General features: G+C 65.1%; 3 protein-coding genes across 4 annotated transcripts in view; 1 reads left to right on the top strand and 2 right to left on the bottom strand.

Annotated features, from left to right (window-relative positions):
* LOC102901021 (sulfate anion transporter 1) lies at window positions 1–10,773 on the bottom strand. Its single transcript, XM_023253369.2, is given in 3 exon segments — window positions 1–555; window positions 558–588; window positions 9,301–10,773. Coding segments are annotated over 3 exon segments (702 nt in total). The 5' UTR covers window positions 9,919–10,773; the 3' UTR covers window positions 1–502.
* The window catches only part of IDUA (alpha-L-iduronidase), a 15,099-nt gene continuing 7,839 nt past the window's right edge, over window positions 5,150–12,409 (top strand). The window contains exons 1-2 of one of the 2 annotated variants that reach the window (XM_023252206.2): window positions 5,150–5,408; window positions 6,160–6,300. In XM_023252206.2, the coding sequence (XP_023107974.1) occupies window positions 5,254–5,408; window positions 6,160–6,300 (296 nt within the window). In that variant the 5' untranslated portion in view covers window positions 5,150–5,253. 2 annotated transcript variants of the gene reach the window in all.
* Window positions 5,968–9,278, bottom strand: LOC111560215 (sulfate anion transporter 1-like). The gene is made up of 2 exons (XM_023253368.2): window positions 8,875–9,278; window positions 5,968–8,700 (listed from the first exon to the last, which is right to left on the bottom strand). The coding sequence occupies exon 2, from the start codon at window positions 8,692–8,694 to the stop codon at window positions 7,168–7,170; it is 1,527 nt and encodes a 508-aa protein (XP_023109136.1). The 5' UTR covers window positions 8,695–8,700; window positions 8,875–9,278; the 3' UTR covers window positions 5,968–7,167.

Genomic DNA, 12,409 nt, shown 5'->3' with positions numbered 1-12,409 from the left:
GAGGGGCCGAGGGGTCGGGCAGAGGATCTGAAGCGGGCTCCGTACTGACAGCGGTAAGCCTGATGAGAGGCTCGAACTCACAACTGTCAGATCGTGACCTGAGCCGAAGTCAGATGCTCGACTGACGGAGCCCCCCACGTGCTTCTATTGTCTCATAACAACTTTGAGATATTACTTTCCGAGGACAAAAGAGAAGAACTCAGTGTCTCTAACGCAGCAGATTGAAAACAAAATGATGACTTCTCTTTTACAAAAGTCCTCACTTGACAACTCATTACTCGCAGCTCATATCCATTGTTACGACCACAGATTTGGAGAGAACTTTGACAAGTTTCATTTACAAGCTGGAAAGTCTTGGGACAGTGCACTTTCTTGTGTTGTGACTAATCTCAAAAGCCCTTACGGTTCCGATGAACCGCCTTCCATCATGTCCTCGTCCCACTGGCTGTTAGGGTTCTACGTTATTTTGATGTCAGCATTTCCTGTTAAATCAGCGGAACGTTTAATCCCGCTCCAAAAGTCCGTGTGATTCACTCCTTTTGGTTAATTGCCAGGGTGTTCCTGGAAGTGTTTTCTGTGCCAGGGTATCTGGCATTAACTTTGCTGTGCGAGGAAGCGACTAGGAAGGACATACATATACTCTGCTAAACCCCGACTCGTGTTTTCACAGCTCAGCTTCCCCTTGACCGGATCCTGAAAAGCCCCCCCCACCCACCCACCCCGAACCACCCCGGTGACAGGGGAAGTGACCGGGGAGCCTGAGGCAGTGTGGGAACTGCTGTGCTCATAGTATCTCCCTTTAGCAAGCTTTACAAAATCATACGACCATATGACCAAGGCCCTGTGTGAATCCATGCCGTTGTGTGGACCTGCTGTGCCCCTGTGGTGCCTGTCCGTCTTTGGCCCGTGCCACGCTGCCTCCCGTGGTGGCTCCACAGTCCAGATCTGATAGCAGAAGCCCGCTGCGTGTGCTCAAGGGGTGGGCGGGACCACGCCCCCCACAGAGGACGACTGCGGGCCTTCGCCACCTTCTAGAGCTGTGTTCCTTGCGTTCCTGTGCTCATGACCCCTTCCTCCGTCATCAAAGTATGGCATCTTTGCTCTGAAATTTGTTCTCGGGATTCGTTTTAATCAGATACGATAAGGGGACAGAAATGGAAACAACTGCCCTTCACTGGGGTTCTCGCGGGAAGGGACGGGTGGGCAGCAGGCTCAGGGAGTAAGTTTAGGATTGGGTAGTTTGAACCATTTCGTCAGGCCTAGGCTACAGCGGTGGTCCCTGGGTGTCCGGCATCTGGCCATGGGGTGGCTTTGGGGGAGGGGTTGTTGGTTTGGCGCGTGAGAGAGATGAAGGGCGTGTGGGGGTGCGGGCTTGGCTTGGTCCGTCTGCAGCGAAGGCCTCTCCAGGAACTGACTAGCCCCAGGAGGGGCACCCTCTCCAGGCCCGAGGCCCAAAGGCCAGAGCATCGAGAATGGAGAAAGTAAGCAAAAACAGCCAGGGGGAAAAGGTTTTTACCTGCCCAGAGATACAAGCCAGATCTTGTTTACGAGAAAAGGGGCACCTGGGGGGCTCCGTCGGTGAAGCGTCCGACTTCGCCTCAGGTCACGATCTCACGGTTCGTGGGTTCGAGCCCCGCGTCGGGCTCTGTGCTGACGGCTCGGAGCCCGGAGCTCACTTCGGATTCTGTGTCTCCCTCTCTCTCTGTCCCTCTCCCCTCCCCTGCTTGCCCTCTGTCTCTGTCTCTTTCTCAAGGATAAATAAATGTTAGAAACACGTTTTGAATAAAAAATATTTGTAAAAAAGAGGAAAAATAAGGTTCCGAAGAGGAGAAGCAGGGGGGAGGGGAGCCGCTGCAGTTGAGGCCCGCCCAGGGGAGGCCCCCACAGGCCCTTCCGCCGCTTCCCCCTGACGCAGGAATGAAAAGCCTAAAGCGGGGGGGGGGGGGGGGGGGAGAAAAGAAAGAAAAAAACCACATAAGGGGAGAAAATATAGGCCCAAATTTGCCTGTTGTTTCACCTGGAAAACCTGAGGGCAGCTGACAGTACATTTGCATGAGCCGGTGCCGCAGCCCGACCGTCAGGGTCAACGCCGTGCTGTTTCCCGAGACGTCGGATCTGTGCCCGTCTCAGCGGCCCATCGGCCGCAGCCGCTTCCACACCCGGAAGGACCCCGTGCCCCCTCCAGGCTGCCCGGGGCCCGCAGGCCCTGACCCAGCCTGCGCTCTCCTCCGGGGGGACTCCTGGGACCGAGTCCCTAGGACGCAGGGGCCAGCAGCTCTCGGTCCTGTTCACGGTTCGCCGGCAACACGTTCCTCCCCAGACCCCCGGCGGCCCGGGAGCCCCTCGGGAGCCGGCGGGCCACGGGCCACCGTGTGCGGTGCGCCCGGGGGAGCGCGGCTGCCAGGGCGTCCCTGAGCGGGGACGGGACCCAAGGGCCGGTCCTTTGGCCAGACTCCACGCGGTTGTCTCAGCAGCGGACGCTCTGGCCAACGACGGCCCGTGTCCACACTGACTCCGCACCGTCAGGCCGCTGCCTGAGAACCGTCCCCTTCGGAGTGAAGAAGGCTGGCGTCCCGTGCCTCGCAGATGCCGAAAACACCCCCCAAAATCCCACACGTCTCCGGGTATGCCGAGGCCACGATAAGAGTGCTGCCGAGACATACTCATTCCCTTTGGAGTTACAGGCGTCACTAACACGGTAACAGAGACACAGGTCACTTGTCACATCCCCGAGGCCTTCCACAGAGCCGCTTTCACTGAGACACGTAGTGGGCTCCTCACTCTTTCGTATCCCAGTCCGATAAACGGACCCCAGTCAGTCACTGTCTCGCCCCGGGCCTGAAGCTCCCTTCGTCAAGGGCCCTTTGCCCAACTCACACCGACTTTAACAGCTTCCCCGCCGCCCTTCCCTGCACCGAGGGAAGCGTCCAGCTTCCGTGCAATGGAGACGCATCGTGTGAGGCCCCTCACCGATCTCTCCCCGCCCTCGTGTCTCTGTGTGGCGCCGAGCCACGCGTCTGGCCTCCTGCTTCTCGGGACGGGAGTGTGAACTTCTTCCCTCACGGCCATCATTTCCCCGTCTTAGCACAGCAGTGACGACACGCCCCGAGCACACGCTTGAGAACAATCCGACCGCCTCTCTCTTCTGAGGTCTTTGCGCGGCCTCCTCCCTGTCAGATCCCCCTCGGCCCCCCTCGCGAGGACGCCGGGTGACGTGTAGGGCCCGTTCGGATCATCCCGGATCATCTCCCCACCTCAAGATCCTTAGCTTAATCGCACCTGCGAGTGCCTTCACCGCGTAAGGTCGCCCTCAGAGGCCCTGGGGGTTAGGCCCGTGGACACCGCGGCGGGCCAGCCGCTCACGGCGCGTCTGTTCCGCTCACGACTTCCGCGCTACCGTCGGGCACTTCAGTTCTCTGCCGTGTCGAAGCCCCAGATGTCACGTTACCGTTTTGCGAACCGCTCCCCGTGAGATCTGTATCTCTGCCTCTGGGCCGGGCTGGGTCGTTCTCCCGCTTGAAGGACGGACGCCAGGTACTGTTTCCTCGAGCGAGGGCCGGTGGCGGCCAGCGTCCGCGGAGCGCATTTCTCCAAAACGTCTTTATCTGACCTCTTTTGAAGCGCACTTCTTGCCGGAATCAGACTCCAGCTTGCCACTGGTTTATTTCCAGGACTCCTTGTCCGCTGGCTTCGGTGGCTCCCGTTGAAAGGTCCGTGTGCTCTGGGGGCACGTCATCCGTCTCTGGCTTCGGCACCCCGTCACCACGTGTTCGGGCTCTGCTTCCCCCGTGCCTTTCCTCTCGGGCTTCGCGGCACGTCTTGATTTTGTAGCTGGCTGTCCTCCCTCACTTTTAGAAGATCACCAGCTCTTGGGGCGCCTGGGTGGCTCACTCGGCGGAGCGTCCGACTTCCGCTCAGGTCATGATCTCATAGTTGATGGGTTCGAGCCCCGCGTCGGGCTCTGTGCTGACAGCGCGGACCTCCCTTCGGATCCTCTGTCCCCCGTCTCTCTCTGCCTGCCCCCCACCTGCGCACATGCTCTCTCTCTCTGTCTCTCAAAAATGAATAAATATTTAAAAAAAAAAAAAAGATCGCCAGCTCTTTTCTCTTCAGATGTACTTTGTGCCACCAACCGAAGGGACTGGTACCTTGGGCTCTGCGGATGGAGGGAGGGTGGTGTCAGCACAGGGGTCTTCCCCGTGTGGTGAGACTTCTGGTGTTTGGAGACGCAGGGCTGTCTGACTTGCCCAGGGCACGTGTACAGCTTAAAGCATAAACATTAACGCCTCAAGGCCACCTGCCCCACACCCAGGCCGATCACCCAGCTGTCTGTTCGAAATGTTCACTTGGCTCCTCACAGGCAGCTTATCCCCTGACCACACCTGCTCCTCCTTTTTTTTTTTTTTTAATTCTTTTAATGTCTATTTATTTTCGAGAGAGAGAAAACCAGAGAGAGTGGGGGAGGGGCAGAGAAAGAGGGAGACACAGAATCCGAAGCAGGCTCCGGGCTCCGAGCTGTGAGCACAGAGCCCGTCGCGGGACTCGACCTCACCTCACCCCGGAGGCTGTGAGATCATGACCTGAGCCACCCGAGCGCCCCGCTGTGCCAAGCCGAAGCCCCAGGGAGTCACTTTCGACTCTGCTCCTTCCTCCCGCCCCTGCATCCAATCCATCGGAGGTCCTAGCGCTCACCTTCCAAATGTGCCCCACGTCTGACCGCCCGTGCCCACTGTCCGGCCATCGCAAGTCTGAGCCGTCAAGCGGCCGCCTGACCCGCGCATTAGGCTACTTCCCGGCCTCCGGGGCGATCCCCCGAAGCACGACCAAGACAACGGCTTACACCGGAGCCCCCGGACGGCGGGGCGCGCTTGCAGGAGGCGCCCGCGCACAGCCGACGAGCGGGAACCCGCACCGGCACCAGGGACGGACCCAGCCAGGAAGGGGCGGCGTGCGGGGATGCCCGGGGCTGGAGCCGGGCGGGGACCCCCACCGCGGCGGCCCGGCCCCCTAATCCCCGCCCGCTCGTCGGCCCCGCCCCCCCCGCCCCCCCCCCCCCCCGCGCCCAGATTCCGAGGACCCACCCGGCCCCGGCCCGGCGCCCCGGCCCCCGCCCCCAAGGTGGCGGTCACGTGGCGTGCGACCCGGAGGCGGAACCGGGCTGCGCTGCGCCGACCTCGGCTCCCGGAGCGCGGGGGACCTGCCGGGCCTAAGGGACCGTGCGCGCCTCTCCCCCCGGCCCCGCCGCGCTCGGCCATGCGGCCCCCGCGCTCCCGCGCCGCGCCGCTCGCGCTCCTGGTCGCGCTGCTGGCCGCGCCCCCGGCCCTGGCCGAGGCCCCGCACCTGGTGCTCGTGGACGCGGCCCGAGCGCTGCGGCCCCTGCGGCCCTTCTGGAGGAGCACCGGCTTTTGGTGAGCGCTCCGCGCGGGGAAACTGAGGCCCGAGAGGCCGCTGTCGCCTGCATCCCGCCGCGCGCCTCTCCCAGGCCCGGGACGCGCTCCCCGCCCGCGATCTTCCTGGACCCCTTGTTGCATCGGAGGGACCCGGGCTCCCGCGCCCACGGCCGCCGCCTCCTTCCTCGTGGAGCCGTCCTGCAGTCAAACCGGGGTTTCCTCTGTCGGCCTGAGCCACGCGGGGTTTGCGTGCGCCCCGGGCTTTTCTGAGCGGGCACCCGGTGTGGTGGAGGCCTGCGGACGCTCGCTGATTTTGCCCGGTGGCCGCTGGGGGGCAGGCCAGGCTGCAGGAGGGGCTGCGGCGCAGGCCCCTCCCAAGGGGGCAGCCCCAGTGGAGTCGGACACGCCTGTAGGGGGCCTATCAACCCCCATCCCCCTCTCCGTGTCTGCCTATCTCCCCTCCCCCCGTGTCATTCTTATAACCAAGATCACCTGGCTGGTGGGACAAGGAACAGGGTATTGGGATGTGGTCCTCTCTCCTCAGGGAGCCCCCCATTTCCATAAACATGAGCCTCTGTGGCATTCCTGGCGTTAGGGGCCATTTTATTACATCAGGGACAGTAAAATTCATCGGCGGGCACTCCAGGGTCCAGCTGCTGGGGACTGGTGTCCCGGGGCAATCTGGGGCCCTGGATTTGTAGCTGCAGGGGCTGTTCTGGAGCCCCGCCCCTGGGGACTAATGGCCCATCCCCCCTTGTTCTGTCCCCAGTCCCCCACTGCCTCACAGCCAGGCTGACCAGTATGACCTCAGCTGGGACCAGCAGCTCAACATGGCCTACGTGGGCGCTGTCCCCCACGGCGGCATCGAGCAGGTCCGGACCCACTGGCTGCTGGAGCTCATCACGGCCAGGTGAGTGATGGGGGCAGCTGGGCAGAGCCCCCTTACTGGAGACGAAGACCAAGGCCGAGAGGAGGCAGCGTCCGGGAGGACAGTGTGGTGCAGTGTGGGCTGTGATGGGGGGCAGAGCGGAGGGGGTGTCCTGTTGCCCTGACACCTCCTGGCAAAACGTCCTCGGTGGAGGAGGCCGCGCGGGGCCGTGGGGGCTCCCGGGGCAGCCCCGAGTTTGGGCACAGCTGGCTTCCCACCGGACAGGACTTGGAGGCTCGGGGTCAGGTGGGTGTCCCGCTGTGCCAGCTTTGTGGCTGGAGCCAGCCCCGGAGAGCGTGCGCCCACGCACCTGGTGCCCCGCGTCCTCAGGTCAGGCTTTGCAGGAGCGCCGCCCAAGGGCTGAGCGGAACTTGGGTCGATCACGCCCACCTTTGGCCTTGCAAAGCTCAGCCTGGCCGAGGCGTGAGATGTAAGGAGCACTTGGGTGTGTGTTTGAAGGGCTCCCAGAGACACAGACCCTCCCGCTGTGGCCAGTGGGACTGGGGCCGGGCGGGCCAAGGGAGGCCTCGTGATTGCCTCGGGCCCTTGTTCAAACGAGACGGTGACAGCCAGCGTCAGACTGACCCTGCAGCACCGCGTACACACAGCACCAGGGCCCGGGGTGGCCGTGGTGGCTTGTTTCAAAGGCGTAGTTCCTGGATGTTCAAGTGTCCGAGTCCTTTGTGTGTTCCCTGGTTCTTCCAGGGCACAGCATCGGCCTCGGGGCGGGGGCGGCGGGGGGGGGGGGCAGTGGCGACTGTGCTCATTGATGTCAGTGACCGGTGGCGTGAGGCTGTCTGCCCAGGGCTCCCGGAAGGGCGGTCAGGCTGGCGTCGGGCACCGGCCGCGCTAGAGGGTGGAGTCGGTGGCCGTCTGCTCCCCGTGGCGGGCTCGGGCCACCTGCACGGCGCTGTGCACGCTGTGGAACAGCTGCCCCTCCTCGGCGGCGTCCCCCGTGTCGTCCCCGAGGAACCCGCCTCTCCTCAGGGTGTCCCTCACGGGGGGACTGCAGCAGGCCAGGAGCAGCGCGATGCCCAGGGCCCTGTAATCTCGGCGCAGGTCCTGCAGCGCGGCCACGCCGGCCGCGTCCAGGAACAGCAGCGGAGCGCAGTCGATGACCACCGCGTGGAAGCCGGCCGCCGGGGGCACCAGCCGTGCGGCCGTGCTGCTGGCTGGGCCCGGGTCGGTGCCCTCGACGGGGTCTCCCTCGCTGACCCTAGCCTCCGGGCCCCGCTCCTTCCTCGTGGTGGCCGCCGTCCCCGCATCCAGCCCCGTGAGTCTGTAGAGCGAGTGCAGGAAGAAGTCCTTGTTGGCGTAGTAGAGCGGCCCCGCGAAGCGGAACACGTGCACGCCCGGCTCAGGGACCAGGCCCTCGAACTCCGCGGCGTCCTCGTAGAAGCCCGAGTCCCCAATCTGAGCGAGCAGGGTGGCCCGTGGGCGCTGCGTGCGGCCAGCCAGGCTGAGCAGGGACAGGAGGACGCCCGCCAGCAGCCCCGCCTCGACGCTGACCAGCACACAGGTGGCCGCGGTGGCCACCCAGACCAGCGCATCGGCCGGGCTGAGCCGCCACAGCTGCGGGACGTCCCTCGCTTTGCGCAGGGCCCCGCGCAGGCTGACGATGATGACGCAGGCCAGCACGCTCCGCTGCAGGTCCCGGAACAGCGGCGCCAGCACCAGCAGCACCAGCAGCACCACGGCGGCGCTGACCACGCTGGACAGCTGCGTGTGGCAGCCGGTGGCCGTCTTCACCAGGCTCTTGGACAGGGCGGCGCTGGTGGCGAAGCAGTGGAAGAAGGCAGGCAGCACGTTACAGCAGCCCACGGCCAGCAGCTCCTGGTTGGCTCGCACGGAGTAGCCGTGGCTCCGGGCGAACATCTCCGCCAGGGACACGGAGAAGGCGGAGCTCACCAGCGCCAGGGGCACCGCGTCCAGCACCACGCGCCGCATCAGCCCGGGGTCGGGCAGCCGGGGGGCCACGAACCCGGTGGGGATGTCGCCGGCCACGCTGGAGCCAAAGCGCTCGTGGAGCCGTCCGAAGTGGGACGCCAGCGTGGCCGCCACGATGACCAGCAGCTCCGTGGGCAGCGGCACCTTCAGGCGGTGGCGGCAGCGGTCCGACAGCTCCTTAGCGGCCAGCAGCACGGCCAGGCACGTGGCGCTGGTGAGCACGTCGCACAGGTTGGCCTGGCCGGCGCCGCGCAGCAGGCTCAGCCACGTGCTGACCACCATGCCCGGCCCTTGGTGCCGTGGGACCCTCACGCCCAGCAGGTGCTTCAGCTGGGAGGTCAGGATGGTCACCGAGGCCCCCATGGCAAAGCCGTCGAGCAGGGGCTGTGAGAGGTAGGTGGACACGAAGCCCAGCCGGAGGACGCCCATGAGGACCTGCGGACAGAGCGCGGTCAGGGCAGCGGTGCCGCCGACGGGGCGGCCGCGGCACAGAGCCCCACACCCCTTCTCGCCGCTGCCGCTTTCCCGAGCGGACTCTGTCTGGAGTCCCTTGCCCACGCGCGTGCACACACAGGCACGGCAGACACGGAGGTGCACGTGGGCCCTTACACGCTCGCTTCTGCTTCTCTCACACGTGCGGGCTCCAGGCGCTGGAAAGCCGCTCCCTTCTCCTGTCCTGCGGGTGGCACTGTCCCCTCTCCCCAGAGACCTGCGAGGCCCTTGGGAGGGTGTGAAATCAGGGCAGACAGGCCAGGCCGTGCCCGGCCAGCCATCCCTGGACAGGGTCCCTGTTCCCGGGCACCCTCAGACCCTCGGGTGCCCCGTCCGGGCCGCCACCCCGTGCCCACCTGCGCCTATGCCCGCCCCGCCCTTGCTGGCTAAACCCGCTGCCCTCTGAGGCCTTGACCCCGCACTGCCCTGGCCTTTGCCCTTCTGGGGGTGGCAAGCGAGTGAGGGGCCTGCTCTGAGTGGCTGAGCGGGCGGTCCGGACCTGCGCCCAGGCTCTGCAGAACCCCAGTGCGGTCAGCCCCTCACCTGGTAAATCCCAGCCACCAGCGTGAGGGCGGTGGCGACGCGGACGGCGTAGCAGTCCTGCCCGCAGTCCCGTGGCCTGAGCACCAGCGTGGCCGAGGCGTTGAGGGTGGTGCCGTTGTCCCCGGACCCCGGGCCGTCCCGGGCAGGGTCAAAGCCAGCCAGCAGCAGCTCGCGTTCCACCACCTGGCCCACCATGAGGCAGAGCAGGCTGAAGATTCCCATGGACACGTGGCGCGAGGTGCCCATGAGAAAGTAGATGAGGTTCGCGAAGAAGGACGTGTACAGACTGTAGATGGGCTGCAGCCCTGCCAGGAGCGAGTAGGCGATGGCCTGCGGCACCAGGATGATGCCGATGACCAGCCCGGACATGACGTCGCCCGCCAGGGCCTCCCGCGGGCGGTAGTGGCGCAGCCAGCGCGTGGCGGGGAGCAGGTCCTGCGCCAGCGCCCAGGCCCCGCGCGTGCTGCAGGTGCAGCCCCGCCACAGCCTGGCTTTAAGCATCTCGCGCAGGCCCGGGGGCACTGGGGGCCGCCGGCGGACCAGCACCAGCCCCCCACCCTGCTGCGTGCAGTCGGGGCACATGTCCATCCTGGGAAGACCTGAAACAGAGGTGGGCATCCCTGCTGGGGTCAGCGGGTGGCACAGAGACCCAGACTCCCACGTGGCCAGACCCAGCTCCGCTGCTCCCGGCCCACCTCCCCGTGCCCACGTCCACGCCAGAGGCCCCCCCTCTCCGCCACCCAAGCCGCCGGGGTCCCTCCGGCAGCCCTCCCATCACCGCTGCACCATGGGCCCTGGGGCTTAGAGGAAGAGCGCCTCCTGGTGCCCCCTGTTGAACCTTGAAGATAGGGAGACCCCAGATCTTTGCTCCCGGAGGGGCTGCTCACACAGCAGCACTCGCTATACCCCCCGGTCCTCATGGCAGAATTCCCGGGACGCGCTTTGGGAGGCTGATCTTAGACGAGGCCAGCCGGGAGGGAAGTGGGGGTGGCTGGCGTCTGTCACCTGCCCCGTCACCTGGGACTGTGGGACACACTCCTGGGTTGGGTCTCAGACCACACAGGTGCACCATGGAGCACAAGTCTGGGACTGTCCCTTGTGTCCCAAGGGCACCTCACCTGCTGGGGCCCAGCCCCGTCCTTGACTTCTCACTCGCTGGCCCAGGACACGCGGCCCGCAGTTTCGCTGGGGTGTGGAGGACGGCCTGGCAGGCAGGCACAGCCCCCCGTGAGCACTAGGGGGACGTCATGAGTTGTGTTTCCTTTCTGTGGAGACCTCACCACACAAGGGTCCCCCCAAGCCCCCCAGGGTCTGGGTGTGTGGCATGAGGACTGTTGAAATGGCATCTGCCTTGTGCCTGAGGGGCCGGAAAGGAAACCCGAGAATCGTCCTGCCCCTCCCCTTCACCCAGGGAGCTGGCCTCTGCTCTGGCTTTGAGGGCTCCACGGCCCTGCGGCGGGGCCCCGGGATGATTCTTACCTGGGGAGCCCCTCACAGGCTGGGTGGGCGGGAGGGTAGCGAGGCCCCTGGCTCGTCAGCGCTCCAAGGCCCGACTCTGCCGGCCGCCCGCACGTCCAGAGCTCTCTGGCTTGTTAGCCGGTGGGGACGTGTGGACGGCGGGTTCTGACGCAGAGCCGGAGCCAGGAGCCAGGCCGCGGCAGGTCTGGCGCCCACCGCGGGCAGCGCTCTGTGGTTACCATGTGACTGCTTAGCCAAACTGGGTTTGCGGTTCAATTATTTACCCCAAAGATTGCTGAGTCATGGGTTTCCCCCAGATGAGCGTTACCTGAGTGGCTAACCCAGGGAGTTGTACTGTAATCCCAGCTCACAAGTAAGTGTGAGCGTGTGCACCTCTGGTAAGCTCCCATCCCCCCATGGGGCTCCAGGTACGGGGCAGCGTGGGTGAGGGCAGCAAAGAGCTGGCGCAGGGCGCGCGGGTCCTGGGGTCCTTTGGGGGGCGGGAGGCGCGCGAGCCCAGCCAGCCCTGGGATGTGAGCCTGCAGCTCTGGGGCCCGTTGCCGTGGTCGCACGACTGACCAGGGGTGGGCAAGGATGAGAGGGGTACCCGGGTCGGGGCTGGTCGCCTCATCCCATCCCTGGACATCCTCCCTATTCTGCCATGAGACGGTTCTGGTCTGCTCTGGAGCACGGGCCAAGTGTGCCTGAGCCAGCCGGACACCGGGCAGCCGTGTCCCAGCCTCTGTTCTGTGGCCTCGTGTGGAAAGCAGGCGCGGGGCTGTTGCTGAGTATGTGTGTGCACATGCGCGTGGACTGCTGTGGGCGGGGCGGGGGGGGCCGCCAGGCATCGGGACACACTGCCAGCCGGGTTTGCCCTTCTTGCCGTGGGGTGCGGGTCCAACCCCCGGTGACTGGCGGGTGCCCGGCCTTGCCGCGTCTCCAGTCTCTCTGAGGCAGGTGGGGTCTGCCTGGGAGAGCTGGAGTGAAGGCGATCCCTTTAAATGATTACTCTCATGCCCCACGAAGGGTGGACAGCTGTTTTTAACACGATTCTGAGTCTCAGGTTCCCCACCTTTACACCCAGTGAAGGGGAGCCCCCCTCCCGCCATGCTGAAGGGCTACGTGGGAAGGGCCCGTCCCAGGGGGCTTTCCCGTCTACGTGGGACAGAGCTGAGGGTCTTCCCTCCACCTACCCCCCCAGAGTCCAGCCCAGGACCCGCTTGGCCCCTGGTGGGGAGCTGTTTGCCCAGACCAGAAGCCGTGTTTTGGGCTGGGGGGACAAGCTAGAGCAGTTCCGGGCTTCGGACCCCTCCCTGGGGCAGATGAGGTTCACCTCAGGGTGCAGAGAGGAGGGTAGCTATTGAGGGGGTCATATAAACTTTATCTCCTGTCCCAGCTACTGGCAAGGGGGCAGAGAGAGAATTCCTTGGGTGGCCTGCCAGGCGGGAGCCTCATCGCCCTTGGGCGTCTCCCTAGATGGGGGACAGAGCGCAGGCTGTGTGACACAGAGGACTCGGGCACAGAGCAGCGGAGGCCAGGGCAGATACGCGTGTGTGCATGCTGGGGTGGGGGATGGGGCCTGGGTGCTGGTGTAAGAAAGGGAGTACCTGGGGTGGGGACCTGATGTAGGAAGGAGCCATTCCTCTGTCTT

This window comes from Felis catus, chromosome B1 (assembly GCF_018350175.1).
Source record: "Felis catus isolate Fca126 chromosome B1, F.catus_Fca126_mat1.0, whole genome shotgun sequence".
NCBI classification, from domain to species: Eukaryota; Metazoa; Chordata; class Mammalia; order Carnivora; family Felidae; genus Felis; species Felis catus.
The sequence above is the reverse complement of the archived record's forward strand: the minus strand, read 5'-3'. Positions and strand labels throughout refer to the sequence as shown.

Excerpts from the sequence above, each read along its gene's own strand:
- LOC111560215 (XM_023253368.2), bottom strand. The coding sequence starts at position 8,694 with ATGGGCGTCCTCCGGCTGGGCTTCGTGTCCACCTACCTCTCACAGCCC.